This window comes from Salmo salar, chromosome 11 (genome assembly GCF_965601325.2).
Source record: "Salmo salar chromosome 11, fSalSal1, whole genome shotgun sequence".
In the NCBI taxonomy this organism is placed as follows: domain Eukaryota; kingdom Metazoa; phylum Chordata; class Actinopteri; order Salmoniformes; family Salmonidae; genus Salmo; species Salmo salar.
The window spans coordinates 36,880,938-36,908,876 of NC_138301.1; the positions used below are offsets into that span (position 1 = coordinate 36,880,938).

The 27,939-nt window shown below is 45.1% G+C and overlaps 1 protein-coding gene across 1 annotated transcript in view; it reads left to right on the forward strand.

The window, feature by feature from the left end:
• The window catches only part of LOC106595141 (elongation factor-like GTPase 1), an 82,895-nt gene extending 56,064 nt beyond the window's left edge, over positions 1 to 26,831 (forward strand). Inside the window, exons 16-23 of the mRNA XM_082957901.1 lie at positions 6,203 to 6,334; positions 7,498 to 7,645; positions 13,581 to 13,692; positions 14,023 to 14,146; positions 14,410 to 14,614; positions 15,561 to 16,144; positions 18,428 to 18,612; positions 24,599 to 26,831. Coding sequence (XP_082814027.1) covers positions 6,203 to 6,334; positions 7,498 to 7,645; positions 13,581 to 13,692; positions 14,023 to 14,146; positions 14,410 to 14,614; positions 15,561 to 16,144; positions 18,428 to 18,612; positions 24,599 to 24,787 — 1,679 coding nt within the window. The 3' untranslated portion in view covers positions 24,788 to 26,831. The remainder of the gene's footprint in view (positions 1 to 6,202; positions 6,335 to 7,497; positions 7,646 to 13,580; positions 13,693 to 14,022; positions 14,147 to 14,409; positions 14,615 to 15,560; positions 16,145 to 18,427; positions 18,613 to 24,598) is intronic.
• The last annotated feature ends 1,108 nt before the right edge of the window (positions 26,832 to 27,939 follow it).

A 27,939-nucleotide genomic window follows, 5' to 3' on the forward strand; every position in this document is an offset into this window, starting at 1 on the left:
GTCCTGGACTTTCTGACGGGCCGCCCACCCAGGTAGGAAGGTAGGAAACGGGTAGGAAGGTAGGAAACATGTCCACCCCGCTGATCCTCAATACTGGGGCCCCACAAGGGTACATTCTCAGCCCTCCTGTACTCCCTGTTCACCCATGACTCCGTGGCCATGCACGGACTACAACTCTATCATCAAGTTTGCAGACAACACTGCAGTGGTAGGCTTGATTACCAACAATGACGAGACGGCCTACAGGGAGGAGGTGAGGGCCCTCGGAGTGTGGTGTCAGGGAAAATAACCTCACACTCAATGTCACCAAAACAAAGGAGATGATTGTGGACTGCAGGAAACAGCAAAGGGAGCACCCCCCCATCCACTTCGACCTGACAGTAGTGGAGAAGATGGAAAGTTTTAAGTTCCTCGGCGTACACATCACGGATAAACTGAAATGGTCCACCCACACAGACAGCGTGGTGAAGAAGGCGCAACAGCGCCTCTTCAACCTCAGGAGACTGAAGAAATTTGGTTTGTCATCTAAAACACTCAAACTTTTACAGATGCACAATCGAGAGCATCCTGTCGGGCTGTATCACCTCCTAGTACGGCGATGATACATGTCCTACATTACTCATCTCATGTATATACTGTATTCTATGCCATCTACTGCATCTTGCCTATGCCGCACGGCCATCGCTCATCCATATATTTTTATGTACATATTCTTATTCATTCCTTTGCATTTGTGTGTATAAGGCAGTCATTGTGAATTTGTTAGATTACTTGTTAGATATTACTGCATTGTCAGAACTAGAAGCACAAGAATTTCGCTACACTCGCATTAACATCTGCTAACCATGTGTATGTGACCAATAAAATTAGATCTGATTTGATAGTGTGTAATGTAATGGCACCCTATTCAGTGTTTAGTGTGGAATGTAATGGCACCCTGTTTAGTGTGGAATGTAATGGCACCCTGTTTAGTGTTTAGTGTGGAATGTAATGGCACCCTGTTCAGTGTTTAGTGTGGAATGTAATGGCACCCTGTTCAGTGTTTAGTGTGGAATGTAATGGCACCCTGTTCAGTGTTTAGTGTGGAATGTAATGGCACCCTGTTCAGTGTTTAGTGTGGAATGTAATGGCACCCTGTTCAGTGTTTAGTGTGGAATGTAATGGCACCCTGTTCAGTGTTTAGTGTGGAATGTAATGGCACCCTGTTCAGTGTTTAGTGTGGAATGTAATGGCAACCTGTTCAGTGTTTAGTGTGGAATGCAATGGGAGGCGTTTTCTAAAGTGCACATTAAATGAGTCATAAGGATTGGAGTGGGCTGGTCCCCTCTATTAGTTAGAGCCAACACCTTGAGATGTTCTGTGTGTGTGTGTGTGTGTGTGTGTGTGTGTGTGTGTGTGTGTGTGTGTGTACGATTGCAGTGCACAACGGAGCGTGTGTGTGTGCCACCACAATGAAGAAAGTGGGGGGATGACTCAAGTGAGCAGAAAGGTGTCCCGGCAGCCCTTGCCTCATAGGATGCCTGTTGGAGCAGTGATATCATAATGGTTAGAGGGAGGGAGATGTGGGCAGTGACACGGCTTTAGGATCCAAAAGGATCCCGTTCTTCTTGTCTCTTAATACATTTTCACCTAAACTCAACCAGCTATTGTCTCGAAGACCATAGTTGTCACGAAGACCATAGTTGTCACGAAGACCATAGTTGGTTGAGTACTAACATTAACCCTCTGACCTTTAACCCTCGTGGCCTACAGACAAAGAACAGTGATGGTTCATTTTTGGGTAATTTCCCCCACTCAATTTTATTTTGCTTTGTTCTTGTAGAATTTTTGCAAAGATAATTCCTATTTGATTGAGAATGGAATGTTGTCCCTGTCTCAAAGCATCCAGAAATCTGTCTGTCCATTTGAATGTATATATTAAAGAGGTCTTTGTCAGTTCGCCCCCAACTACTCTCTCTAGCCGGAGGACAGAAGCTTTAATGTAATAATCAGTGTATTAGTTGGCTAGAGGTACATCCCCTCCTCTCCTGCCAATACACACACACACACACACACACACACACACACACACACACACACACACACACACACACACACACACACTACATAGTCAAATAGGGACTTTCCAGTGAAGGGAGATTCCATAGGATGTAAGAAGGAGCAGATTTCCAAGGCTCTGGCCTTGTACTTAATAAAACCGAATATACACACACACACATTTTAGCTATCTCCAGCCGCACATCTAGTACAATACTCAGTGTTTTCCAGTCTGGCTTCTCTCTCCTCTTCAAATAAGACCCATTTCCTTCGTAAGGTGACTGGTACATTCTGCCATATTGTTGGCTTTGAAGTTCCATTTTAGCTTGGTAAAGAAATCAAATTTAGTCCAAAAGTACATTTGACTACTACTTTTATCTTTTTTAAATTGAGCCTCAGTGGAGCCTGGTAGAGTTCAAACAGGACTGTTCTACTCATGGGTTCACTAGAGCCTGGTAGAGTTCAGACAGGACTGTTCTACTCATGGGTTCACTAGAGCCTGGTAGAGTTCAGACAGGACTGTTCTACTCATGGGTTCACTAGAGCCTGGTAGAGTTCAGACTGGACTGTTCTACTCATGGGTTCACTAGAGCCTGGTAGAGTTCAGACTGGACTGTTCTACTCATGGGTTCAGTTCAGTAAATCTGCATTGTCCCAGGAGGGCAGTTTGTGTGCAGCTTTTAAAAGGAAAGTAGTAAAAAACCTACTTAATATAGAACAATGTTTTGAACCACTTACAAAACATACACAATCACAGTTCAATGGAGTGTATTTGTCTTGCTATGAATCCCAGTTTGTCTTGTAATAATCAATAAGTGTCTGAATAAAACTACAGCCAACCAACTATCAATGTTTTTGGGGGGAAGGTTTTCCCGTACTGTCCATGGCAGATTGTACATGTTGAAACGGGACCAACTACAAGCAACTAGGTCCAGCAAATAGCAACTGAAACTAGGTCCAGCAAATAGCAACTGAAACTAGGTCCAGCAACGACCAACTGAAACTAGGTCCAGCAACGACCAACTGAAACTAAGTCCAGCAACGACCAACTGAAACTGGGTCCAGCAACGACCAACTGAAACTAGGTCCAGCAAATAGCAACTGAAACTAGGACCAGCAAATAGCAACTGAAACTAGGTCCAGCAAATAGCAACTGAAACTAGGTCCAGCAAATAGCAACTGAAACTAGGTCCAGCAAATAGCAACTGAAACTAGGTCCAGCAACGACCAACTGAAACTAGGTCCAGCAAATAGCAACTGAAACTAGGTCCAGCAAATAGCAACTGAAACTAGGTCCAGCAAATAGCAACTGAAACTAGGTCCAGCAAATAGCAACTGAAACTAGGTCCAGCAACGACCAACTGAAACTAGGTCCAGCAACGACCAACTGAAACTAGGTCCAGCAACGACCAACTGAAACTAGGTCCAGCAACGACCAACTGAAACTAGGTCCAGCAACGACCAACTGAAACTAGGTCCAGCAACGACCAACTGAAACTAGGTCCAGCAACGACCAACTGAAACTAGGTCCAGCAACGACCAACTGAAACTAGGTCCAGCAACGACCAACTGAAACTAGGTCCAGCAAAGACCAACTGAAACTAGGTCCAGCAACGACCAACTGAAACTAGGTCCAGCAACGACCAACTGAAACAAGGTCCAGCAAAGACCTACTGAAACTAGGTCCAGCAACGACCAACTGAAACTAGGTCCAGCAACGACCAACTGAAACTAGGTCCAGCAACGACCAACTGAAACTAGGTCCAGCAACGACCAACTGAAACTAGGTCCAGCAACGACCAACTGAAACAAGGTCCAGCAACGACCAACTGAAACAAGGTCCAGCAACGACCAACTGAAACTAGGTCCAGCAACGACCAACTGAAACTAGGTCCAGCAAAGACTAACTGAAACTAACTTACACACCTGGCCAATTAGTTCAACAACTGTCCATAGATGGTGGGATTCGCTGTAGTTGGATAGATTTCTCTCTCACTCTGTTCACAACGTTGACATCAGCAAACTGCTCGCCCACACTAGGCCGGTTTAGAGGCCCGGTTGGACGTAATGCCAAATTCTCTAAAATGACATTGGAGGTGGCTTATGGTAGAGAAATGAACATTCAACTCTCTGGCAACAGCTCTGGTTGACATTCCTGCAGTCAGCATGGCAATTGCAGGTGGATGGATTATCTTGGTAAAGAAGAAATGCTAACTAACAGGGATGTAAACTAATGTGTGCACAACATTTTAGACATTTCTGGGTTATTTTATTGATGCTCATGAAACATGTGACCAACACTTTACATGTTGCGTTTTATATTTTTGTTCAGTGTAGAAGGCATGTGTGACTGAGGTGAAAAGTTGAAGAGTGGCAGGATTTATGTAGTACTCATTCAAATACTATCTGAAGCTGTGGCTCACTGTTCAGCCTGCTGTTTTAAAGAGCCACGCTTACATTTGCCAGAGTCTCCTGCCCTGCCCCCGCTGCGTGTGCGTGTGTGTGTGATCACAGGAAGTCATCAGCGGTAGGATAAACATGGCGGTGTATTTGAGGCCGGCTGAGCCCCTTAAAATGGACACACAAAGAAGGCCTGTGTCCAGCCTCCGTTCTCCGTTACAGTCCTGGATTGTGTTCATTGGGGCATTCGACCGAAAATGTTTTGCAACAGAAAAAGGAAAAACAATATTTCTCATTGGACGAAGTATCTTCCTGTTTCAGTCCGTTTTCTTCCGTTTGCTTCCTAATGAACATGACCCTGGCCTAGCCTGCTCATCCATTACTGCACTAAAGCTAGCTAATCCTAGCATGGTCGCAGAGCTGTTGGTGCTGTCTTGCCAACTCCTATGGTCAATGTCATGCCAAACAACGATAAGCATTAGCCATACGGCACAAACAGATCTGGGACCAGGCGCATCTTACCTCCAGTTTAATTCATCCTAAACACTATTCAACATCAGACAGTTCAGTTGAACAAAACATCATCAGAGAATTGAAAATAAAGAACAACTAACTCTTTGGATACAGTCTGGTCTCTCAGCTCTGACAGAATGGACTCTAGAGAGAGAGAGAAACAGAAAGGGAAGAAGGAGAGAGAGTGATAACAGAAAGGGAAGAAGGAGCGAGAGTGATAACAGAAAGGGAAGAAGGAGAGAGGGAGAGAGAGGAAGGGATATGTTCTCCCCTTTGTCAGGAGCCACCAGGCAACCTTCCCTACTCAGCCCTATGTGTAGGTTATGGATAGGGCCCTCTTCCTCTGGTACAGTACTAAACCATCTCCTCTTTCCTCCCCTCTATCTTCCCGTACCTCTTTCTTCCCCCCAGGCTACATTAGCCTCAGTGTTCCTCAGAGCCCTGAACCTTCTGACAGCAGGGAAATTATTTTCTCTCCCTGCCTCTTTCTTCATCCCTCTCTCTTTTCCTATCTGTCTCTCTCTCTCTAGTTCTCTGTGTCTTCATTTCTCTTTCTCTCTTGCACATATCTTGTCCTTTTGTCTCCCCCTTCCTCTCACACATTTTCTCTCTGTCTCTCTCTGTGTTTCTCTCTCTCTGTGTGATTCTCTCACTCACTTGTCTGAAACAGAGACAAAGCTAGTCGCGTTATTCTCTCCCCCTGGAGTTACTCTGCTCTCTTCCACAGAGAGACATTGCAGGGCTGCATCCTATATGGCACCCTATTCCCTACATACTCCACTACTTTTGACCAGACCACTATAGGGCTCGGGTCTAAAGTAGTGCACTGTAAAGGGAATAGGTTGCCATTTGGACACAGCCTATGAAAGTAAATTTTTTATGAACTGTTCACCATTGAAGTGGTAGCTGCCCTAATAATGACGTTATCTTATCTCCAGAGCCACACTCTGTTCATGTCTTTCCAGGTGTCTGAATTCTCGGAGCAGGAGTTCTGATCTAGGATCAGGTCCTCTGCTGTTCATATCGTCTTGTTCATTATGCCTCTCCTCTCCTCTAATCTCCTCGTCCCAACCAGAGCAGTGACTCTGGTTCCTCTCATGGTTTCTTCCTACCTAGGGACTGTTTCCTTGTCACTAATGTCTCTCTGATCACTCTTTGGGGGGTTTAGGCTCCAGCTGTTGTCAATCACTGACATGTGTTTGTAGAAAGTGCTGGATTGATTCATTGATTGATTGATGGATTGATTCCCTAGGTATTGGCGGTCTCGAGGAGTGTGTGTTGAAGTCTGCGACCCTCTCCACTTCCCCTGCCCTCCCCCCTTTCATCCCCCTCAACTTCGAAGCTACGCCCATTGTACGAGTGGCCATCGAACCCAAACACCCAAGTAAGTGTCAAACACACACGGTTACACACAAACACACTTACACCACATTGTGAATTTGTTGAGGTTGTTGCCTGTCAATGATGTTTTCTTTTTGTCGTCTGTCATCTGAGGTAATATGCTAATGTTGAGAAGCTAACGTTCCTCCAGCACCCCAGTCAGCCAGCCATTCTGTCAACCAACCAGCTAGTCAAAGTCAGCCACCTAGCCAGTCAGCCACCCAGCCACCTAGCCACCCAGCCAGTCAGCCACCCAACCAGTCAGCTGGTCCACAGATAGTCAGATATTCTGTCAACCAACCAGCTAGTCAAACAGTCAGCCACCCAGCCACCCAGCCAGTCAGCCACCTAGCCAGTCAGCCACCCAGCCAGTCAGCCACCCAGCCAGTCAGCCACCCAGCCAGTCAGCCACCCAGCCACCCAACCAGTCAGCCACCCAACCAGTCAGCCACCCAGCCACCTAGCCAGTCAGCCACCCAGCCAGTCCAGTCAGCTGGTCCACAGATAGTCAGATATTCCTGCAGCTCTTCTGTGGTGTTCGTTAGTATTATAGCTGAGGGCAACATTTTCCCCATATGGAGGGAGTTAGTCAGTTAGCAGTCAGTCAGTTAGTTAGCTAGTCTTAGAAAGATGGCTGCTATTTTAGTTTCTCAACTGTTTTGAGAAGCTTCAATTAGTGTTTGTTTTCTTTTAAATAGTTGTACTTAGTAGTTGAGCTGACCTCTAACCCTGAAAATTCAAACCCGTCCTGGGTTTTGTTCATCAGGGCACTCATCAGAAAGTGTTTGAAAATATTTTGCGACAGAAAATGAAAAATAGCATTAAATTCTGAATAAATCCAAGTAGTCCCTCCCTATTTCGTGATTTCTTCAGTTTGATGCCTAATGAACATGACCCAGGTAACGTCAGTCTAAGTTTTCTCAACGAAAGACAAATCTAGGTTGAATCCAGGGTGTATTATGTGCAGTAGGGCCCATACATGGAAATGATTCCTGCTTAGTCTACTAAGAAGTACTTTTCTACAATCTGGTGTGTGTGTGTGTGTGTGTGTGTGTGTGTGTGTGTGTGTGTGTGTGTGTGTGTGTGTGTGTGTGTGTGTGTGTGTGTGTGTGTGTGTGTGTGTGTGTGTGTGTGTGTGTGTGTGTGTGTGTGTGTGTGTGTGTCAAGGTGAGATGCCTAAGCTGGTACGGGGTATGAGGCTGTTGAACCAGGCTGACCCGTGTGCTGAGGTTCTGATCCAGGAGACAGGAGAACACGTACTGGTCACGGCCGGAGAGGTCCACCTGCAACGCTGTCTGGACGACCTCCGAGAGAGGTGAGCCTCTTGTTTTCCTCTTTTGATTGATGAGTTCGACTGTTTATTTAGGCAGTTGGAAACAGAGAGGGAGAAACCGTAGGAAGGTTGGACGCAGGGATTGAACCCTGGTCTCCGTTGGAGAGAAGTATATTATGAGACTGAAGCCGGGAGCGTCATCGCTAAAACATGAGCTCTGCACAGAGAGGTCTGTCAGTCAGTCTTTTTGGCTGTATCTATCTTTTTTTGTCTGTCTGTCTCTGTCTGTGATTTGAAATCTAGTCAATAGTAGTGATATTTTGACCAGACGCCCTGTAACAGAGTGTAGATGAGCAGCAGACGGCTCAGTTTGAGATGACTCAGTTTTTACACTGTCTGGCCCAGTCTCACACACTGATGATTGACATGATGTGTGTGTGTGTGTGTGTGTGTGTGTGTGTGTGTGTGTGTGTGTGTGTGTGTGTGTGTGTGTGTGTGTGTGTGTGTAATGTTTCTGACAGAGTGGGTGTCTCTCTCTCTCTCTAAAAAGTAATGTGTGATTATTGACTGGAGATGCTGTCTTTAGATGTCTCTTCTCCACTCTGATCATGTCATATTAGAAGAGATGGTGTGAGAGGAGGGGTGTAAGGAGTTCCATACAGAGATACAGCTAATTTCATTTGCATCCTAAGACTAGTTGCCCTCCACTCCGCCATCAACTAAACTCTCATCAGCCTCCCTGTATAGCTATTCATAATCAATACCTAAAGCTGTTGTTAGACCACCCACACATGTGAATGTAGCATTTATCAATCCAGTCCTGCTAAGATCCTGTATTATCTATGTTTATAGTACATATAGAAATCAGCATGTGTGTCATTGGAGGTGGGGAGATTTCTGAACACATCAAAATAGATATTTCACAGCTTTATTTCAAATGGAGTTTTCATAACCCCATAAATCAAAGATTTCCATATGCTTTGTTACTTTGAAAGTGATACAAAGTACAGTGGAGTCTAGGCCTGTGTCCCAAATGACATGCAGTGTGTTGCAGTGGGACAAATGTGCAGGCCTCAATCCTAAATATAGATGTATATAGATTTTCAGGTGCGTTATCATTTTAACATACATGAGTATGTTCCGATAAATCTTTGGGAGATTATTGAAATCATGAGGGAATAAGCAAGAAATCCAGGAATCCTCTAACTGGGATTTCTGGAAAACTTGGGAATTTAATAACTGGAATTTTGCAACGCTAATGGTGAATATCCATCGTCCTAAAGCGTTAATTCCCCACAAGAATGAATGGGAATTAGAGATGACCTGTCCTTCAGTGTAACCTTGGTACTAACTAAATCTGAATCTATCTTCATATGTTGTCCTTGTCACTAAGTTCATCTGTATAACTTATCAATGTAGAAGACAGAGTATTGGTGAGAGGACCTTTCATTCAGACAATCAGTCAAACTGGTAATCCTCCCACAACAGAATGATCTATGGCTACATTGGTTAACGCGTTATGGATTGGGCCAAGGACACAGAAAGTTAGGGAAACGATCAACATGTACTTTAACAACATTGGACTACACTAAAACATATTTTTCATGTTTCAATGAAACTTACTCTCTGTACAACCTTTGGAGGGATCAAAGTAATCAATTATATTACAGCATTACACGTGCAGGCACACACACACACACACACACACACACACACACATTCATTTCCTGACTAACTTTCTTATAAGGTCAACATTGTTGTTGCTAACTCAAACACACTGACCAGCTTTATAAAGAGTCTCAGGGATCTTTACAGCTTTCCACCTGGAAGATAACACAGGGTGATTTAGAAACAGTCCTAAACCAGCCAGTATGACAGGGCATCCACGGACTGGATCCTGTCTAGTAAATGTAATTCTATGTTTACCAATAGCCCAGGTCAGCCTGATTAGGTCACCCAGGCAGGTGAAACACTTGAGTTACCTTGGATAAGAGCATGCTGCTGTTTGGCGAATGACAGTCCCAGCCGTAGAGAGAGAACCATTTTATTCTGTCTCTGTGTTCTATCTCTGTGGTCCCCACTGCATTTAATCAGGGGAAGACAGAATAAGAATTGCAATGTTTGAAAATATGCCAGTTAGCCAGCCAGTCAGTCAGCTAGTCGGGCAAAGAGCAGGGCAGGACAGAGGAAGGGGAACCGTGTTGGCTGTGAAAGCCGACTGACCCCGTTGTGACATCACAACAACACACACAAGCAGACTGGCCCGTGGCCATTCACTCTCTAGCTCAGAAAGAGGTCAAGCCCGTTTTAGCCACTCACGTGGGACTGTGACATCATAGCGCCAGGGTTCTGAAGCCAAAACAGCGCCAGGGTCAACTGATCCTGACCAAGTTAAGCTGGGGTGAACTAGGCAAACTTTTTTATTTCTGCTCACTAATGCACACACACACAAAACACAGCTTTTTTTACGGGAATTTTCTGGACTTTTTGGGTGTAAAAATGTATTCCCATTCAAAATCCAATTTTCCCTAACCCCTAAACCTAACCCTTAAGCCTAAAAAGTCCTGGGGAAAAAATTATATCTTACCTTGTCAGGACATTCTGGTCCTGATAATGTAGGCAACATGTACACACAAAAACACACATTCAGACACACAAAACCACACACTACACACACACACACGCAGCCATAGTTATAGTGGCTCCAAATCACCTCTAGACTATAATGCTGCAGCAATAAAACAATTTCCTGTATGCACAGTTGTGGTTTTCCAACGATGCATTGGAGAAATGTCCAAATGATTAGAAGGAGAGGGTTCCTAAACGAGGCTGTAAAGCAACAGTGTTCAGGATGGAGTCTCATACATAGGCTGCGTCTCAACTGACACCATGTTCCCCAAGTGCACTACTTTTGAACAGGAGCAGCTATGGGCCATTCTGGCTCAGACGAGGCAGACTTATCCAAGGCTTGCTTGATTACTTACTTTTGACCAGGGCCCATAGGTTGCCATTTGGGGGACACCAAAATCTTCCTCCGTTTCGGCGCGGTGTGAGTTAGTGATGAAGATAATTAATGTCCTCAACTCTTTGATTTATTCAAGGCACACAAACAGACAACGGGTACCTCCCAAATGTGACTCCATTCCCCATGTAGTACACTACTTTTGCCCAGGGACAAGGTAGTAATCCACTACACATGGAATATGGTGGTCTTCATCAGGTCAAGTTGGTCTGGTTATTTATTAGTTTTGTTTCTGTCTCGCACCGGATTACTGGATGTGTGTATTTCTCCTCTCCCTCTGAATAAGTCATATCTCCCTGCTTGATTACTGGATGTGTGTATTTCTCCTCTCCCTCTGAATAAGTCATATCTCCCTGCTTGATTACTGGATGTGTGTATTTCTCCTCTCCCTCTGAATAAGTCATATCTCCCTGCTTGATTACTGGATGTGTGTATTTCTCCTCTCCCTCTGAATAAGTCATATCTCCCTGCTTGATTACTGGATGTGTGTATTTCTCCTCTCCCTCTGAATAAGTCACATCTCCCTGCTTGATTACTGGATGTGTGTATTTCTCCTCTCCCTCTGAATAAGTCATATCTCCCTGCTTGAGGAGTTAACAATATTTAGCTAAATTAGTGATAAGTCTGGAAGCATCGTTCAGAGTGCGTCTGCTCTGTTGGAAGAACACATTCTAATCCAAATGGCATCCTGTTCCCTTCATAGTGCACTACTTTTGACCAGGACCTATTTGGTTTTTTAAAAGCAGCAGCTACTCTTCCTGGGGTCCACACAAAACATGATACAGAACTACATACATTTAGAGCTCTGGTCTAAAGGAGTGCACTATATAGGTAGTGGGGTGCCATTTGGGATGCATTCCAAGTCTTAGTGAGATTTAAAGAAGCAACGAACACCCACAGCACCCAGAATAACCCCCATCTTCAAACAACCACACAGTCTGCTGTCTACATTGGATTCAGGGAACGCTCCAGCACTTCTGAGATGCTTCTAGTAAACATCATTGAGAGAGGAAGGAGAGAGAGGGAGAGAAAGAGGGAGGAATGGAGAGAGAGGGAGAGAAAGAGGGAGGAATGGAGAGAGAGGGAGAGAAAGAGGGAGAGAGGGAGAGAAAGAGGGAGGAATGGAGAGAGAGGGAGGAATGGAGAGAGAGGGAGGAATGGAGAGAGAGGGAGAGAAAGAGAGAGGAATGGAGAGAGAGGGAGAGAAAGAGGGAGGAATGGAGAGAGAGGGAGGAATGGAGAGAGAGGGAGAGAAAGAGGGAGGAATGGAGAGAGAGGGAGAGAAAGAGGGAGGAATGGAGAGAGCGGAAGGGGGAGAGGATTACTTGTTTTTTGCCCTGTTTTTGTATGGACTGACTCTAACTGGATTATATGTGCCCGTTCAGTGTGTGTGTGAGAAAGAGAGAGGGCGCGTGTATGCGTTTCGCGCACGTTTGTGAGAGTGTGTGTTTATAACGTCACACGCTGGGTAATGAGATGAGCTGGTTCTGGTTGTGTGGACGGAAGTCGTGACGTCTCTCAGCCCAAACACTGACACACACAGACAGTTTAGGATGGACCCAGTGGCCCAGGATCAGACAAGGGATTGCCTGTTTGTGTCAATAAACTCTGACAGTACTTGGCTGTTGGTCTTGGCTGTCGGAGAGATACATCAACTCTTCTTTCTCCACAGGTAGTGACAGACAGTGTACCTGTCCCAAATGGAACCATTTTCCCGATGTAATGCACTTCTTTTGACCAGAGCTTTATGGGCCCTGGTCTAAAGTAGTGCACTACAGGAATAGGGTGCCATTTGGGAAGCACACTTGTTTTCTTTTCCTAAAGTGACTGTCTCTGTATCCCTCTGAGTGTTTCAGCAGTAATGATGTCATTTTATGGGAGAACCAGACCTGAAGCTTGGCCTCACCAGCGCAGGGTTGTGTTCATTAGGCAGAAAACGGAAGAAGTGAAGTTTCCCCAGGTACAGATCTAGGATCAGCTTCCCCTCCTCCAATCCTAACCTTAACCATTAGTGGTGAAAATGACCAAAGATCAGCGTTTAGGCGCAAGTTCACCCTCCACGTAATGTAACATTCTTGGTCGGTTTTTTTTATCTAGATTTTTTAAATCATTTAGCAGACGTTATCTAGAGCGAGTTACAGGAGAAATTAGGGTTAAGTACCTTGCTCAAGGGCACATCAACAGATTATTTTCACCTTGTCGGCTTGGGGATTCGAACCAGCAACCTTTCCGTTACTGGCCCAATGCTCTAACAGCTAGCCTACCTGCTGCCCTGCAGTTGTCATGTTGTGGCTTGAACGTCCTGACAAGATGTATCACAGTCATTTGTATCTGAATAGAAGCTGCTATATTTCCCTCATCCTCCTGTGTGGTTTAGAAAGATTGAAGAAGCAGACTTGTGTGTGTGTGTGTGTGTGTGTGTGTGTGTGTGTGTGTGTGTGTGTGTGTGTGTGTGTGTGTGTGCGCACAAGGTGAGCTATGACAGATGATTTGAATATGCTGTGCTTGGCTCAGCATGGACGGGAGAGCCTAATAATATCTGACAGGTGTTATTGTTTTGGAAAATAAAACCGCAGACGTGAAAGTTTTCAGCACTCTCTTAAGATACCAATGTGCCTTTATGTATAGTATTCTGTTTAGTTTGTTCTGGCTCTCGTACCCAGTAATACAGCACATTTACAATGCATGGGTTGTCCTACTTGCTCTTACTCAGGGACGCCAGCTTCATTTGTGTTGCTGCATGTGAGTATTTCCATCTCGTTCTTGCTACACATCTTTGTAACTTTTCCAGCTTTTCCAGAAATCCTGCATGGAGGATTCCAGAATTTCTGCTTATTTCCGCCTGATTCCAGGAATCTTCCTAGTGGGATTTCTGGAAAACCCGGGAATTTGTGGAAATTTACCAGAGTTTTGGGAACCCTACATCTGAGTCTCTGTGTTCTTCTCATCGTCCAGGTTTGCCAAGATTGAGATCAGTGCCTCCAAGCCTATCATCCCATTCAGAGAGACCGTGATCAGACCACCCAAAGTCGACATGGTCAATGAAGACCTGGGGAAACAACAGAAGGTGTGTGTGTGTACGTTGAGGGTGTGGTGTGTGTGTGTCTATCTTATAACTGATCTGTTGACATCTCAAACGACACCCCATATATTAGTAGTGTGCTACAATTAAAGATGCAGCAGCAATCTATGTGCAGTAGCTAACCCTACTCTCGGTGTGTGTGTGTGTGTGTGTGTGTGTGTGTGTGTGTGTGTGTGTGTGTGTGTGTGTGTGTGTGTGTGTGTGTGTGTGTGTGTGTGTGTGTGTGTGTGTGTGTGTGTGTGTGTGTGTGTGTGTGTGTGTGTGTGTGTGTGTGTGTGTGTGTGTGTGTGTGTGTGTGTGTGTGTGTGTGTGTAGGTGGCTGTGCTCCACCAGGTGAAAGAGTCAGACACCCTGCACCTGGACCCCAGCGGCCTGGTGACCCTCACCACCCCCAACAGACAGGCCACCGTGGGGGTACGGGCCATACCACTACCCGAAGGTGAGAGAGAGTTGAGTTGGTGAGGGTGTGTGTGGATGTTTGTTGTTGTCAGACTATAGGAAGCCCTTAACCTTAAGGAGAAACATAAGAAACAGTGCAAGAACATTTCCAATAGCCTTTTTTGAGGAATAGCAACTTTGCTTAACTTTCTTCTTATGTCTATAGTTAAGGGAAAAAATGGCAGTTAAGAAAAAAATTATTCTTAAGAAAGTTTTGTAAATCTGGGCTCTGATCCTGATCAAAAAGTGTCCTGTGTTGTGTAGAGGTGACTCTTCTACTGGAGGGTAGTGCTGACTTGATCCGGACCCTGGAGCAGGCAGGTCAGGCCCAGAGGGAGGGGAGGACCCTGGACATGAGTACCTGGACCCTGGATGCCCTGATGGGGCTGAAGAGCAGGCTGGAGGTCCTGCTGCAGGGGAGGAAGTGGAGGAACGCCATGGACCGGATATGGGCCTTTGGACCACGCAGGTATTTCAGGGTGTTTCATATGGGTTGGGATGAGAGGGTATGCAGGTATTTCAGGGTGTTTCATATGGGTTGGGATGAGAGGGTATGCAGGTATTTCAGGGTGTTTCATATGGGTTGGGATGAGAGGGTATGCAGGTATTTCAGGGTGTTTCATATAGGTTTGGATGAAAGGGTATGCAGGTATTTCAGGGTGTTTCATATGGGTTGGGATGAGAGGGTACGCAGGTATTTCAGGGTGTTTCATATGGGTTGGGATGAGAGGGTATGCAGGTATTTCAGGGTGTTTCATATGGGTTGGGATGAGAGGGTATGCAGGTATTTCAGGGTGTTTCATATAGGTTTGGATGAAAGGGTATGCAGGTATTTCAGGGTGTTTCATATGGGTTGGGATGTGGGTATGCAGGTATTTCAGGGTGTTTCATATGGGTTGGGATGAGAGGGTACGCAGGTATTTCAGGGTGTTTCATATGGCTTGGGATGAGAGGGTATGTAGGTATTTCAGGGTGTTTCATATGGCTTGGGATGAGAGGGTACGCAGGTATTTCAGGGTGTTTCATATGGGTTGGGATGAGAGGGTATGCAGGTATTTCAGGGTGTTTCATATGGGTTGGGATGAGAGGGTATGCAGGTATTTCAGGGTGTTTCATATGAGTTGGGATGAGAGGGTATGCAGGTATTACAGGGTGTTTCATATGGGTTGGGATGAGAGGGTATGCAGGTATTTCAGGGTGTTTCATATGGGTTGGGATGAGAGGGTATGCAGGTATTTCAGGGTGTTTCATATGGGTTGGGATGAGAGGGTATGCAGGTATTTCAGGGTGTTTCATATGAGTTGGGATGATATTTCATATGAGATGAAATTGTGTGCTATGCAGGTATTTCATGGTATTTTATATGCTATGCAGATATTTCATGGTAATTAATATGGCCATGTTGTTATTATTAGGTATGGACCAAACTTCCTCCTTAACAGCGTAGAGGGGTACCAGAGACCATCCGTGTGGCACTGCCTTGAACGAGAGAAAGGAGAGAAAGAGGGAGGGGAGAAAGGTGAGGCCAGCGCCATCCGAGACTTTGACAACAGCGTTGTCAGCGGTTTCCAGCTCGCCACCCTCTCTGGTCCCATGTGCGAGGAGCCCCTCATGGGCGTCTGCTTCTCTGTGGAGAGATGGGACATGAACTTCCCCACCCAGCGCACCCACCTGGACTCTGTGACTGAAGAAGACTCCAACTCCCTTGGTGCATCTGTTTCCGAAAGCCCCGGTGAGGCTGCAGGTCAGCAAGAGGCCTCAGGCAAGGCAGGGGGAGCGGGTGAGACACCTTCCCAGGCAGAGGGTGCCGTGGCTGGGGCGAGCCAGGGGAGACGCAGGGCGGAGGTTGGGGCCGGGCTAGTGGACTGCTACGGGCCGTTCTCTGGCCAGCTCATAGCTGCTGTGAAGGAGGCTTGTCGGCACGCATTCCAGGCCAAACCTCAGAGACTCATGGCTGCTATGTACACCTGTGAAATCATGGCTACAGCAGAGGTGTTAGGTAAGAGGCTTAGCAGTACACACATGGCAGAACACACAGGCACACGGCAGAACACACAGGCACACGGCAGAACACACAGGCACACGGCAGAACACACAGGCACACGGCAGAACACACGGACACACACACACAATATAACACACGGACACACACACACACACACACACGATAGAACACACGCTGGGCAAAACACAAACTAACCACTGAGGTCTTAGGTAAATAGCTGAAACACAACACACACACCTTCAAGTCTGCTTCAATCTTTCCTGGAGGCATTACTGCATTCTAAACCACACAGGAGGAGGAGGGAAATATAACAGCTTCTATTCAGATACAAATGACTGTGATACATCTTTTCAGGACATTCAAGCCACAACATGACAACTAAACTACCAAGAATGTTACACCAGGTGGAGGGTGAAGTTGCTGCACAAAACTCACATTCTAGTGTGATTTGAGTCATTGGACTGGTATATTATCCCATCCCCGGTGTAGGGAACACATTCTAGTGTGATAGGGGTCATTGGACTGGTATATTATTCCATCCCCGGTGTAGGGAACACATTCTAGTGTGATAGGGGTCATTGGACTGGTATATTATCCCATCCCCGGTGTAGGGAACACATTCTAGTGTGATAGGAGCCATTGGACTGGTATATTATCCCATCCCCGGTGTAGGGAACACATTCTAGTGTGATAGGGGTCATTGGACTGGTATATTATCCCATCCCCGGTGTAGGGAACACATTCTAGTGTGATAGGAGCCATTGGACTGGTATATTATCCCATCCCCGGTGTAGGGAACACATTCTAGTGTGATAGGAGCCATTGGACTGGTATATTATCCCATCCCCGGTGTAGGGAACACATTCTAGTGTGATAGGGGTCATTGGACTGGTATATTATCCCATCCCCGGTGTAGGGAACACATTCTAGTGTGATAGGGGTCATTGGACTGGTATATTATCCCATCCCCGGTGTAGGGAACACATTCTAGTGTGATAGGGGTCATTGGACTGGTATATTATCCCATCCCCGGTGTAGGGAACACATTCTAGTGTGATAGGGGTCATTGGACTGGTATATTATCCCATCCCCGGTGTAGGGAACACATTCCTTAACTCGTCCACTGAAACACAGAGAAAAGATTTATGATGGTACAGTATTGGTTGATATTTAAATAGCCATCACTAGCCGGCTACCACCCGGTTACTCAACCCTGCACTTTAGAGGCTGCTGCCCTATATACACTGGCCACTTTAGTAATGGAACACTAGTCGCTTTAATCATGTTTACTTACTGCTTTACTCATCTCATATGTATACACTGTATTCTATTCTACTGTATTTAGTCAATGCCACTCTGACATTGCTCGTCCTAATATTTATATATTTCTTAACTCCATTATTTTACTTTAGGTTGTGTGTATTGTAGGTATTGTTGTGAATTGTTAGATATTACTGCACTGTTGGAGCTAGAAACACAAGCATTTCGCTACACCCGCAATAACATCTGCATGTATGTGACCAATAAAATGTGATTTGGCAACCCTCATTATTACTGTCTATGCTCTAGAACTATTCTAATATTTGTCTTTGTAGTGTAAGTGATCACCAACTCTTGTTTTCTAAGGTTGATCCAAAATGGCACCCTATTCCCTGTATAGTGTACTACTTTTGGTCATCATTACGATTCAAATGAGCCTTGGCCAACTTCTGTTACGGATAATCAATAAACAGATAATAAACCATATCTAAACAGCACGTTTAGCAGTCACATCCATTTACAGCCAGCCAAATCAACACCAGAATTAAGTGTGTTATTATGAGCCCATTTCAGAAACAATATGACTTTTTACACACTTCTGCAACACTAGCATCCCTTTAAATGGGGCGTTTGTCAAGCTCTTCTAATAACCTGTTGTGAATACCAATGCTATCCGCTCTATATACCCCCACTTAGTTTCATTAGTATCGATGAATGTGATCCATAATTTAATTCCATGATGTATATTATAGTAGATGTTGGTTGCGTAACATTTAGTGTAGAAATAGACTTCATCAATACTTTCATTACATCGTGTCCATTATTTAGATCTAATCAATAGTTGGATTAGATCATGCATATAAATAGATTGTATACATAGTTGGATTAGATTGTGTGTGTGAATCGATGTGGTCAATCATTTGATTAGATTGTATATAGCTGGCCACACTGTATACGTGGCCAGAGTACACGTTAAGCCACTTCTACTAATTATCGTGTGTGTGTGTGTGTGTCCAGGTCGTGTGTACGGGGTCCTGGGGAAGAGGGAGGGCCGAGTGTTACAGGAGGAGATGAAGGAGGGGACGGAGATGTTCATCATCAAGGCCGTCCTTCCTGTGGCCGAGAGCTTCGGATTCGCTGACGAGATACGCAAGAGAACCAGTGGATTGGCTAGTCCACAACTGGTCTTCAGCCACTGGGAGGTGAGGCGCGCACACACATACACCCTGTCGTGTGCAGACACACACACACACACACACACACACACACACACACACACACACACACACACACACACACACAGACAAAAACACAGCAGGCATACAACTCACACACACACAGACAAAAACACATGCCAGGCTCACTCCATGGGGGGTTGTGAGCTGCAACTCATCAGTCTGAAAACAGGTGTTTGTATTTTTAGCTCTTAATAATTTAATGGTTTTTCATAAATGAAGGAATAAAGGAAATCACAATGCTGAACTAGGATCAGTGTTTATTTCACCTTTGTCTCTAGAACTCATAGCCCTGTTCCCTATTAGTTCCACTATGAGGTGAATCCTAACTAGTCTCCCATTGACATCAATACATGACTTCTCTGACAATCTCTGGCTCATCCTTATTATACCCCTTTTATATACAGACAAAACCCCCACTTCTTTACCATACCACCTTCTGTATACCTTCTTGTTTTGGGGCGGCAGGTAGCGTAGTGGTTAGAGCGTTGGGCCAGTAACCGAAAGGTTGCTAGATCGAATCCCCGAGCTGACAAGGTTAAATATAAAATGAATTGTTTATATCTGAAAGGGGTAAGTGGTCAAAAACACCTCAAAACCAAGGTTTTGTAACCAAAAAACAGGTATCGGGTCTGAAAATGTGTCTCTGTTTGTAGGCAGGTCAGTTCATTAGACCTTTTCTGAACTTGTGGACTGTAGACACTGAAACCTCAAACAACTGTCTTTTCAATGTCTATATCCAAATTGGCACCCTATTCCCTATATAGAGCACTAGTTTTGACCTGGGAACCCTATTCCCTATATAGAGCACTAATTTTGACCTGGGCACCCTATTGCCTATATAGAGCACTACTTTCGACCAGAGCCCTTGCTAAAAGTAGTTTTGGGAGGCCTGAATCTGAGGTGCCCTTTCAATAAGCAACTGAACTGGCCTGGATGTTTTTAGCACCCATATTTAAATTTTTATTCAAATATCTGTGTCTGTCTTCAGTTATATGTGAGCTCTTTGGCCACGCACACCAGTGTTTGGTGTTGAAATGAGAACGAATAAGCAGAACCCCATACCTACTGTAAAATATTGTGGTGGATCTTTGATGTTATGGGGATATTCTTCTTGCACTGGTCCTGGGGCCCTTGTTAAGGTCAACGGCATCATGAACTTTACCCAGTACCAGGACATTTTAGCCCAAAATCTGGTTGCCTCTGCCAGGAGGCTGAAACTTGGACGCAAGTGGATCTTTCAGCAAGACAATAACCCCAAGAAGAAAATCAAAGTCCATGAACAAATGGTTCATTGGCCCCAAAATCAACGTTTTGCAATAGCCATCAGTCTCCGGACTTTAACCCCATTAAAAACCTGTGGTATGAATTGAAGAGGACAGTCCATAAGCGCAGATGAAGGATATCAAGGATCTGGAAGGATTCTGTATGGAGGAATGGTCTAAGATCCCTCCCAATGTGTTCTCCAACTCCTCAAACATTTTAGAAATAGACTCAGTGCCGTAGTACTCGCAAGGTGAGGTTTTGAAAACAGGGTCTCTTTCTTTGACCTTTGGTATTAGTATAAAATAATATCATTTCACAATAATTTTTTGGCAAAAAAAGCCAGAGGATGCTTTCTCAATACCTTCAAAAAATTGTTATTTTGAGTTCTTCAATAAATGTGAATATTTGTAGCTACTTTTAAGTCAATACCTGCAGTCAACTTGTGCAATACGTTAGGAGATAAAGCAGATTGCGTTCTTCATTTCACATCACATTATTTTACAGTTCCTAGAACAGTTGAGCCAGTCACGTGTTCGTTGTAAAGAGCGAAACAAGAGAAAGCGGAGCTGCTGAGTCCATAGCCTTCTATATCTATCAGAGTCTCTGTTGTGTGGCAGACATGAGGTGATGAAGTTACACTTGTATTCATTCACTACTAAATGTTTGCAATCAGATATATTATAACTGCTTTCTACTGTGTTTTAGAAGTCTGAGAGCTCTGTTATCGGAGTTCTGTACGGCTGCCATTTTTCCCCCTGTGCTTCCTAGTAGCGTTTTTTCCATCCTCCATTCTTCTCCACTCTGCTCCGTGTACACATTATGCTTTTCCTTCAGAAAAACATGCATCATAACATTTGGTTAATTTGCACAATTTCTCTCGTTCACATATGCTTGTAAATGTCCACATTCACCGAAAATGACATTCGGTAACTACTAGCTATACTTGTATAACTTTATGAGCTGGATTTGCTTGTCTTTGCAATTAGTTTGTTCATTTTTGCTTGTTAGCATTTACCTAACAAGGTATATGTGATTTCGCTATTACATGTGCTAATTTTGTTAGCATTCCAATGGGCTTTTTGTTTTTAGCGCCCCTTTGTGTGCTATGCCGGTAATTACGTAAATCCCAGGATGGCAGAAGAACAGTATGACATTTTGAAAATCTGGGTACCTCTCAAGCCTAATACAATGTACTGTAGTTTTATAATTTATTTTATAGTCATTTTTGCTCATCTTTATCAAGGGGGTCAATAATTTCAGACCCCACTGTATCTATGTGATGGGTGTGTGTATTACGTGTTTCTTATTGTGTGTGTGTGTGTGTGTGTGTGTGTGTGTGTGTGTGTGTGTGTGTGTGTGTGTGTGTGTGTGTGTGTGTGTGTGTGTGTGTGTGTGTGTGTGTGTGTGTGTGTGTGTGTGTGTGTGTGTGTGTGTGTGTGTGTGTGTGTGTGTGTGTGTGTGTGTGTGTGCTCCAGTCTGTCTGGGGGTTTAAGTGGTTATTGTTCAAAGTCGGCTAATCTAATTGGCCGCGAGTGCCGGCCGTTGTTAATGAGCGTGTGCAGCCCGGTGTGTCTCTCTCTCTCCACACACACACACACACACACACACACACACACACACAAGCCTAGTGAACAGCTTTACGGTCTGACCTGATGTCACACTGCCAGGCAGAAGAGACACCACACACACACACTGCTTTTATTTGTTATTATTATCTATATTATTATCATTATTATCTATATTATTATTTTTATTATAAATGCTGTTGGGAAAGAGCTCTCAAGGTAAGAATGTTACTGTATTGTTTTACACCTGTTGTATTCTCGGCACATGGCGAATAAACGTTGAAACTAGATGCGACACACACGCTATGCAAATTCATTACAACACACAGCATGTCACTCAGTATTAGATTCCCCAGTTGCTCCACACACCCACCCCCTACCAGCACATTGTTGTCAGCCTTTGTGTGTGTGCTTCATTAAAACAGGTCTGTCCAGTTTAATTTACGTTACTCTGTCATTATCTGCAGCAGTTAGATAGATTGTTACTCCATAGACAGTCATGACAACATAGATTGTTACTCCATAGACAATCATGACCACATAGTTACTCCATAGACAATCATGACCACATAGTTACTCCATAGACAATCATGACCACATAGTTACTCCATAGACAGTCATGACAACATGGATGGTTACTCCATAGACAGTCATGACCACATAGTTACTCCATAGACAGTCATGACAACATGGATGGTTACTCCATAGACAGTCATGACCACATAGTTACTCCATAGACAATCATGACCACATAGTTACTCCATAGACAATCATGACCACATAGTTACTCCATAGACAGTCATGACCACATTGATGGTTACGCCATAGACAATCATGACCACATAGTTACTCCATAGACAGTCATGACAACATGGATGGTTACTCCATAGACAATCATGACCACATAGTTACTCCATAGACAGTCATGACAACATGGATGGTTACTCCATAGACAGTCATGACCACATAGTTACTCCATAGACAGTCATGACCACATAGTTACTCCATAGACAGTCATGACCACATAGTTATTCCATAGACAATCATGACAACATTGATGGTTACTCCATAGACAGTCATGACAACATGGATGGTTACTCCATAGACAATCATGACAACATAGTTACTCCATAGACAGTCATGACAACATAGATAGTTACTCCATAGAGAGTCATGACAACATAGTTAGTCCATAGACAATCATGACATGGATAGTTACTCCATAGACAGTCATGACAACATAGATAGTTACTCCATAGACAGTCATGACAACATAGATAGTTACTCCATAGACAATGACAATGGGGTTTTAGTAGACTCCACCTTGCTTCTATCTGAATCTATTCTATACATCTAGTCTATTTAAATTAGATGCAAGCTACTGTTAGCATTTAGTTTATCATTGATTTGCTATGGACTTCATATTTATTTAACATATGAATAGTGTTTAGTGACAGAGAGAGAGCTCTTCTGTGAGTGTTGTATTGTTGTGTTAGCTATGTGTGTAAAGTTATGGACTTACATTAGATTAGCATGAGAAAGAGGTTGTGACAAGAACGTTTTTTACTTCCATTGTGTTGTTGTTCAGGGACTAGCATCTGCTGTGTGTGTGTGTGTGTGTGTGTGTGTGTGTGTGTGTGTGTGTGTGTGTGTGTGTGTGTGTGTGTGTGTGTGTGTGTGTGTGTGTTCATTCAGGCTAATGTAGGTGAGGCCCACTGACACGCTTCATGGAGCGCAGTGACAAAAGCTCTCTCTCTCTCTTTCACTCACTCACAAACACACACACAGCAGTGAGACAAAGGCCCCTGTAAAGATAAGTAACCGAAGGGATGCACACAGCAGGGGCCGCAGAGAGCAGATTAAATCAAAGACCTGTGTGTGTCTTTGCTTGTGTGCGCTCGTGCGTACTAGTGTGTTTATGTGTTTCAGCCCCCCTGTTGGTACAGTCCCCCCGTTACAGTTAGAGCTGAGAACCCGCCACTCTAACCCTGCACACGTACACACACAATGAAACACACACCCATTCGCCAAACTGGACCCAATTGTGCTGAAATATATGTTACTCACGTGGTTCCCGTGTGTGTGTGTGTGTGTGTGTGTGCGTGTGCGTGCGTGTGCGTGCGCAACCTCGTAATCTGTCTGGTGTTGTTCCTCCTCTACCATCTGTTGCCTGCAACCAGAGTCTGTCACTCGGGGCCCCTAACGGCCAGGTGCAGGGGCCCACGTACACACTGGTACAGTAATTGTGGCATGGTGTGTGTGTGTGTGTGTGTGTGTGTGTGTGTGTGTGTGTGTGTGTGTGTGTGTGTGTGTGTGTGTGTGAAGCAGCAGAAGGCATTGCCTCATCTCCTCAGCAGGTTGCACATAGCCAGGCCCTCCTCAACAAACACACACAGTCTCTCCTCTAGAACACAGTGACACAGTGTTGATCTGGATGTCTGTGTGACTGACTGCTTTGGAAGAACACATGTATCTCTATAACCTCCCCTACTGTCAGAGCCTGATAGAGGGGGAGGGGGGTGGAGAGAGCCAGGTAGGGAGCTAGAGGGGGAGGTAGAGAGAGCGACAGGGAGCAGCTGAGTTGGATATCAGTAGTCATGTTCCCTTCCTTGTCTGCCACCACTGCTGAGCAAAGCTTAGCCAAGACCGGGTTCTTTGTCATGTGAGGTAGATTCCAGTGTCCGCTCCATGCTTTACATCTGTTAATGTTTATGGGTCAGGGCCCGTATCCACAAAGTGTCTCAGCGTAGGAGTGCTGATCTAGGATCTGTTTAGCCTTTTCAGTCATAAAGAATAAGATAATATGGACAGGGTTGACCTGACTCTGAGATGTTTTGGGGATACAGGTCCTGATCTTTGTATCTATAGTCCATTTAATGAAGCATTATCCTGCTCAGTGGTGGACTTCAAACTAAATCTGTCTGTATGTACTTCAAACTAAATCTGTCTTTATGTACTTCAAACTAAATCTGTCTTTATGTACTTCAAACTAAATCTGTCTTTATGTATAAACTAAATCACTCTCTCTCTGTGTCTCTGTCTGTCTCTGTGTGTCTCTCTCTGTCTCTGTCTGTCTCTGTGTGTCTCTCTCTGTCTCTGTCTGTCTCTGTGTGTGTCTCAAGGTGATCTCCAGTGATCCATCCTGGGTTCCTACCACAGAAGAGGAGTACCTCCACTTTGGAGAGAAGGCTGATTCCGCCAATCAGGCTCTGAAATACATGAACGCTGTTCGCCGGCGTAAAGGACTGTACGTGGAGGAGAAGATAGTGGAGCACGGCGAGAAACAGAGAACACTGAGCAAGAACAAATAGGCCCGTGTGTGTGTTTCCTGATTGACTCCTACCAACACACACCCGAGACAGACATAAAGAGCATCCAGTGTATACTGTCCCCCATCGCTCCACCATCATCACCCCCTCTGTCACTGTCCCCACCATCATCACCCCCTCTAACTGTCACTGTCCCCACCATCATCACCCCCTCTAACTGTCACTGTCCCCCACCATCATCACCCCCTCTAACTGTCACTGTCCCCCACCATCATCACCCCCTCTAACTGTCACTGTCCCCCACCATCATCACCCCCTCTAACTGTCACTGTCCCCCACCATCATCACCCCCTCTAACTGTCACTGTCCCCCACCATCATCACCCCCTCTAACTGTCACTGTCCCCACCATCATCACCCCCTCTAACTGTCACTGTCCCCACCATCATCACCCCCTCTAACTGTCACTGTCCCCACAATCATCACCCCCTCTAACTGTCACTGTCCCCCACCATCATCACCCCCTCTAACTGTCACTGTCCCCACCATCATCACCCCCTCTAACTGTCACTGTCCCCCACCATCATCACCCCCTCTAACTGTCACTGTCCCCCACCATCATCACCCCCTCTAACTGTCACTCTCCCCCACCATCATCACCCCCTCTAACTGTCACTGTCCCCACCATCATCACCCCCTCTAACTGTCACTGTCCCCCACCATCATCACCCCCTCTAACTGTCACTGTCCCCCACCATCATCACCCCCTCTAACTGTCACTGTCCCCCACCATCATCACCCCCTCTAACTGTCACTGTCCCCCACCATCATCACCCCCTCTAACTGTCACTGTCCCCACCATCATCACCCCCTCTAACTGTCACTGTCCCCCACCATCATCACCCCCTCTAACTGTCACTGTCCCCCACCATCATCACCCCCTCTAACTGTCACTGTCCCCACCATCATCACCCCCTCTAACTGTCACTGTCCCCACCATCATCACCCCCTATAACTGTCACTGTCCCCCACCATCATCACCCCCTCTAACTGTCACTGTCCCCACCATCATCACCCCCTCTAACTGTCACTGTCCCCACCATCATCACCCCCTCTAACTGTCACTGTCCCCCACCATCATCACCCCCTCTAACTGTCACTGTCCCCCACCATCATCACCCCCTCTAACTGTCACTGTCCCCCACCATCATCACCCCCTCTAACTGTCACTGTCCCCACCATCATCACCCCCTCTAACTGTCACTGTCCCCCACCATCATCACCCCCTCTAACTGTCACTGTCCCCCACCATCATCACCCCCTCTAACTGTCACTGTCCCCCACCATCATCACCCCCTCTAACTGTCACTGTCCCCCACCATCATCACCCCCTCTAACTGTCACTGTCCCCCACCATCATCACCCCCTCTAACTGTCACTGTCCCCCACCATCATCACCCCCTCTAACTGTCACTGTCCCCACCATCATCACCCCCTCTAACTGTCACTGTCCCCACCATCATCACCCCCTCTAACTGTCACTGTCCCCCACCATCATCACCCCCTCTAACTGTCACTGTCCCCACCATCATCACCCCCTCTAACTGTCACTCAAAATGAGCTACTGATGCTTTTATATTATGGAGCAGTTTTGCTGAAATCCTCCTTAGAAAATGTTTTTTAGTCCAGAACTAGACTTAATCTGCGTCTAGGAAACCAGCCCAATGGGTTTTAATAGCAGGACATGCAGCTGTGTCTTTACCCGGGAGAATCCCTTTCAGCTATGCATAATTGACGAGTGTTCCCGTTCAGATCCAGTTTTGCTGTTAAGTGAAGTGGCTTGAATTAATTTCTGCTCTCAACCTAATTGAATTGCAGTACCCAGCCCCCTGTAGAGCGGCATTTCATTTGGAAAAACAGAAATATGATGCAAAGTGGGATTGTACGTTTTTTTAATTATTTGGGGACAGCGCTAGCGAGCTATAGCCTTGTTGATATGTTGAGAGCTCTGGGTAAGGTATCTGTGTACAAGACATAAAGCAATATGTACAGTATTTACCAGAAAGCAATAAAGAAAGAAAATGGTGTGTTTTTTGTTTCATTAATCAGGAGTGATATGTGTGTGGGTCATTCTTCAGATGTGGTGACATTTGGACATGGCATTTTGGAAAATAATTACTTAATGTTTCTAGATTTAATTGAAATGTATTTGGGTACATCTTCCCATTCTAAATCAAATAATATGGCAGCTTAATGACGTTAAATATTTGTTACCATTATGATAACATGCCAGCAGTAGGAGTAGCAACACAAAGGATGGTAACGTCAATGACACATTTTAGGTAATTGAGGATTTTACAAGATGGGGCCACAGATGTTCAAAAACCCTTTTTAAAATAATTTACTAAAGTGATATAATTAATCATTTTGCGCACAATTTCCCTTAATTTACATTGAGTAATACCAATAACACTTTTTATTCAGACATACCAAATTAATAATGGAATCCTCAATGTATCATTTTTGCAGATTAGAGGGTGTGTGTGTTCCCCTAAGACAATTATGAGACAGTTTTCCATCACTGGGAAACTCCTTGCACTTCAATCAATGTACTAGAACAACTGTCTAGAATTGCTCTACAAGTTCTCCCTCTTCATTCCCCTATTTCTACACTCCTCTCACAGACTTGTTCACATTGTGTTGTCTGACCCCTCTCCTTCCCTCGCACACATCTCCCCTTTTTCCTCCCCTCCCCCACTCCTTCCCCTCTCCTTCCCGCGCACACATCTCCCCTTTTTCCTCCCCTCCCCCACTCCTTCCCCTCTCCTTCCCGCGCACACATCTCCCCCTTTTCCTCCCCCACTCCTTCCCCTCTCCTTCCCGCGCACATATCTCCCCTTTTTCCTCCCCTCCCCCACTCCTTCCCCTTTCCCCGGGGTTGAGGAAGAAAGATCTCTTTCTCTAGCAAGAAAACAAAGGAGATCAATGGTTGAGGTGTGTGCGCTCACACGTGTAAAGTAACAGGAGACAGCACAAAATAGTTAAAACACACCTGAGCTGAGCTTGATTGTAATGGGTTGAATGATTGTGAGCTAGTATGTCCATCTATTGGTCGTTACACCAGGAAAGGGCTTCCTGGGGTGTAAAAACCGTTTTAAGATTCAAGTTGGCACGGGGTGCATCTCGATAGTCTAA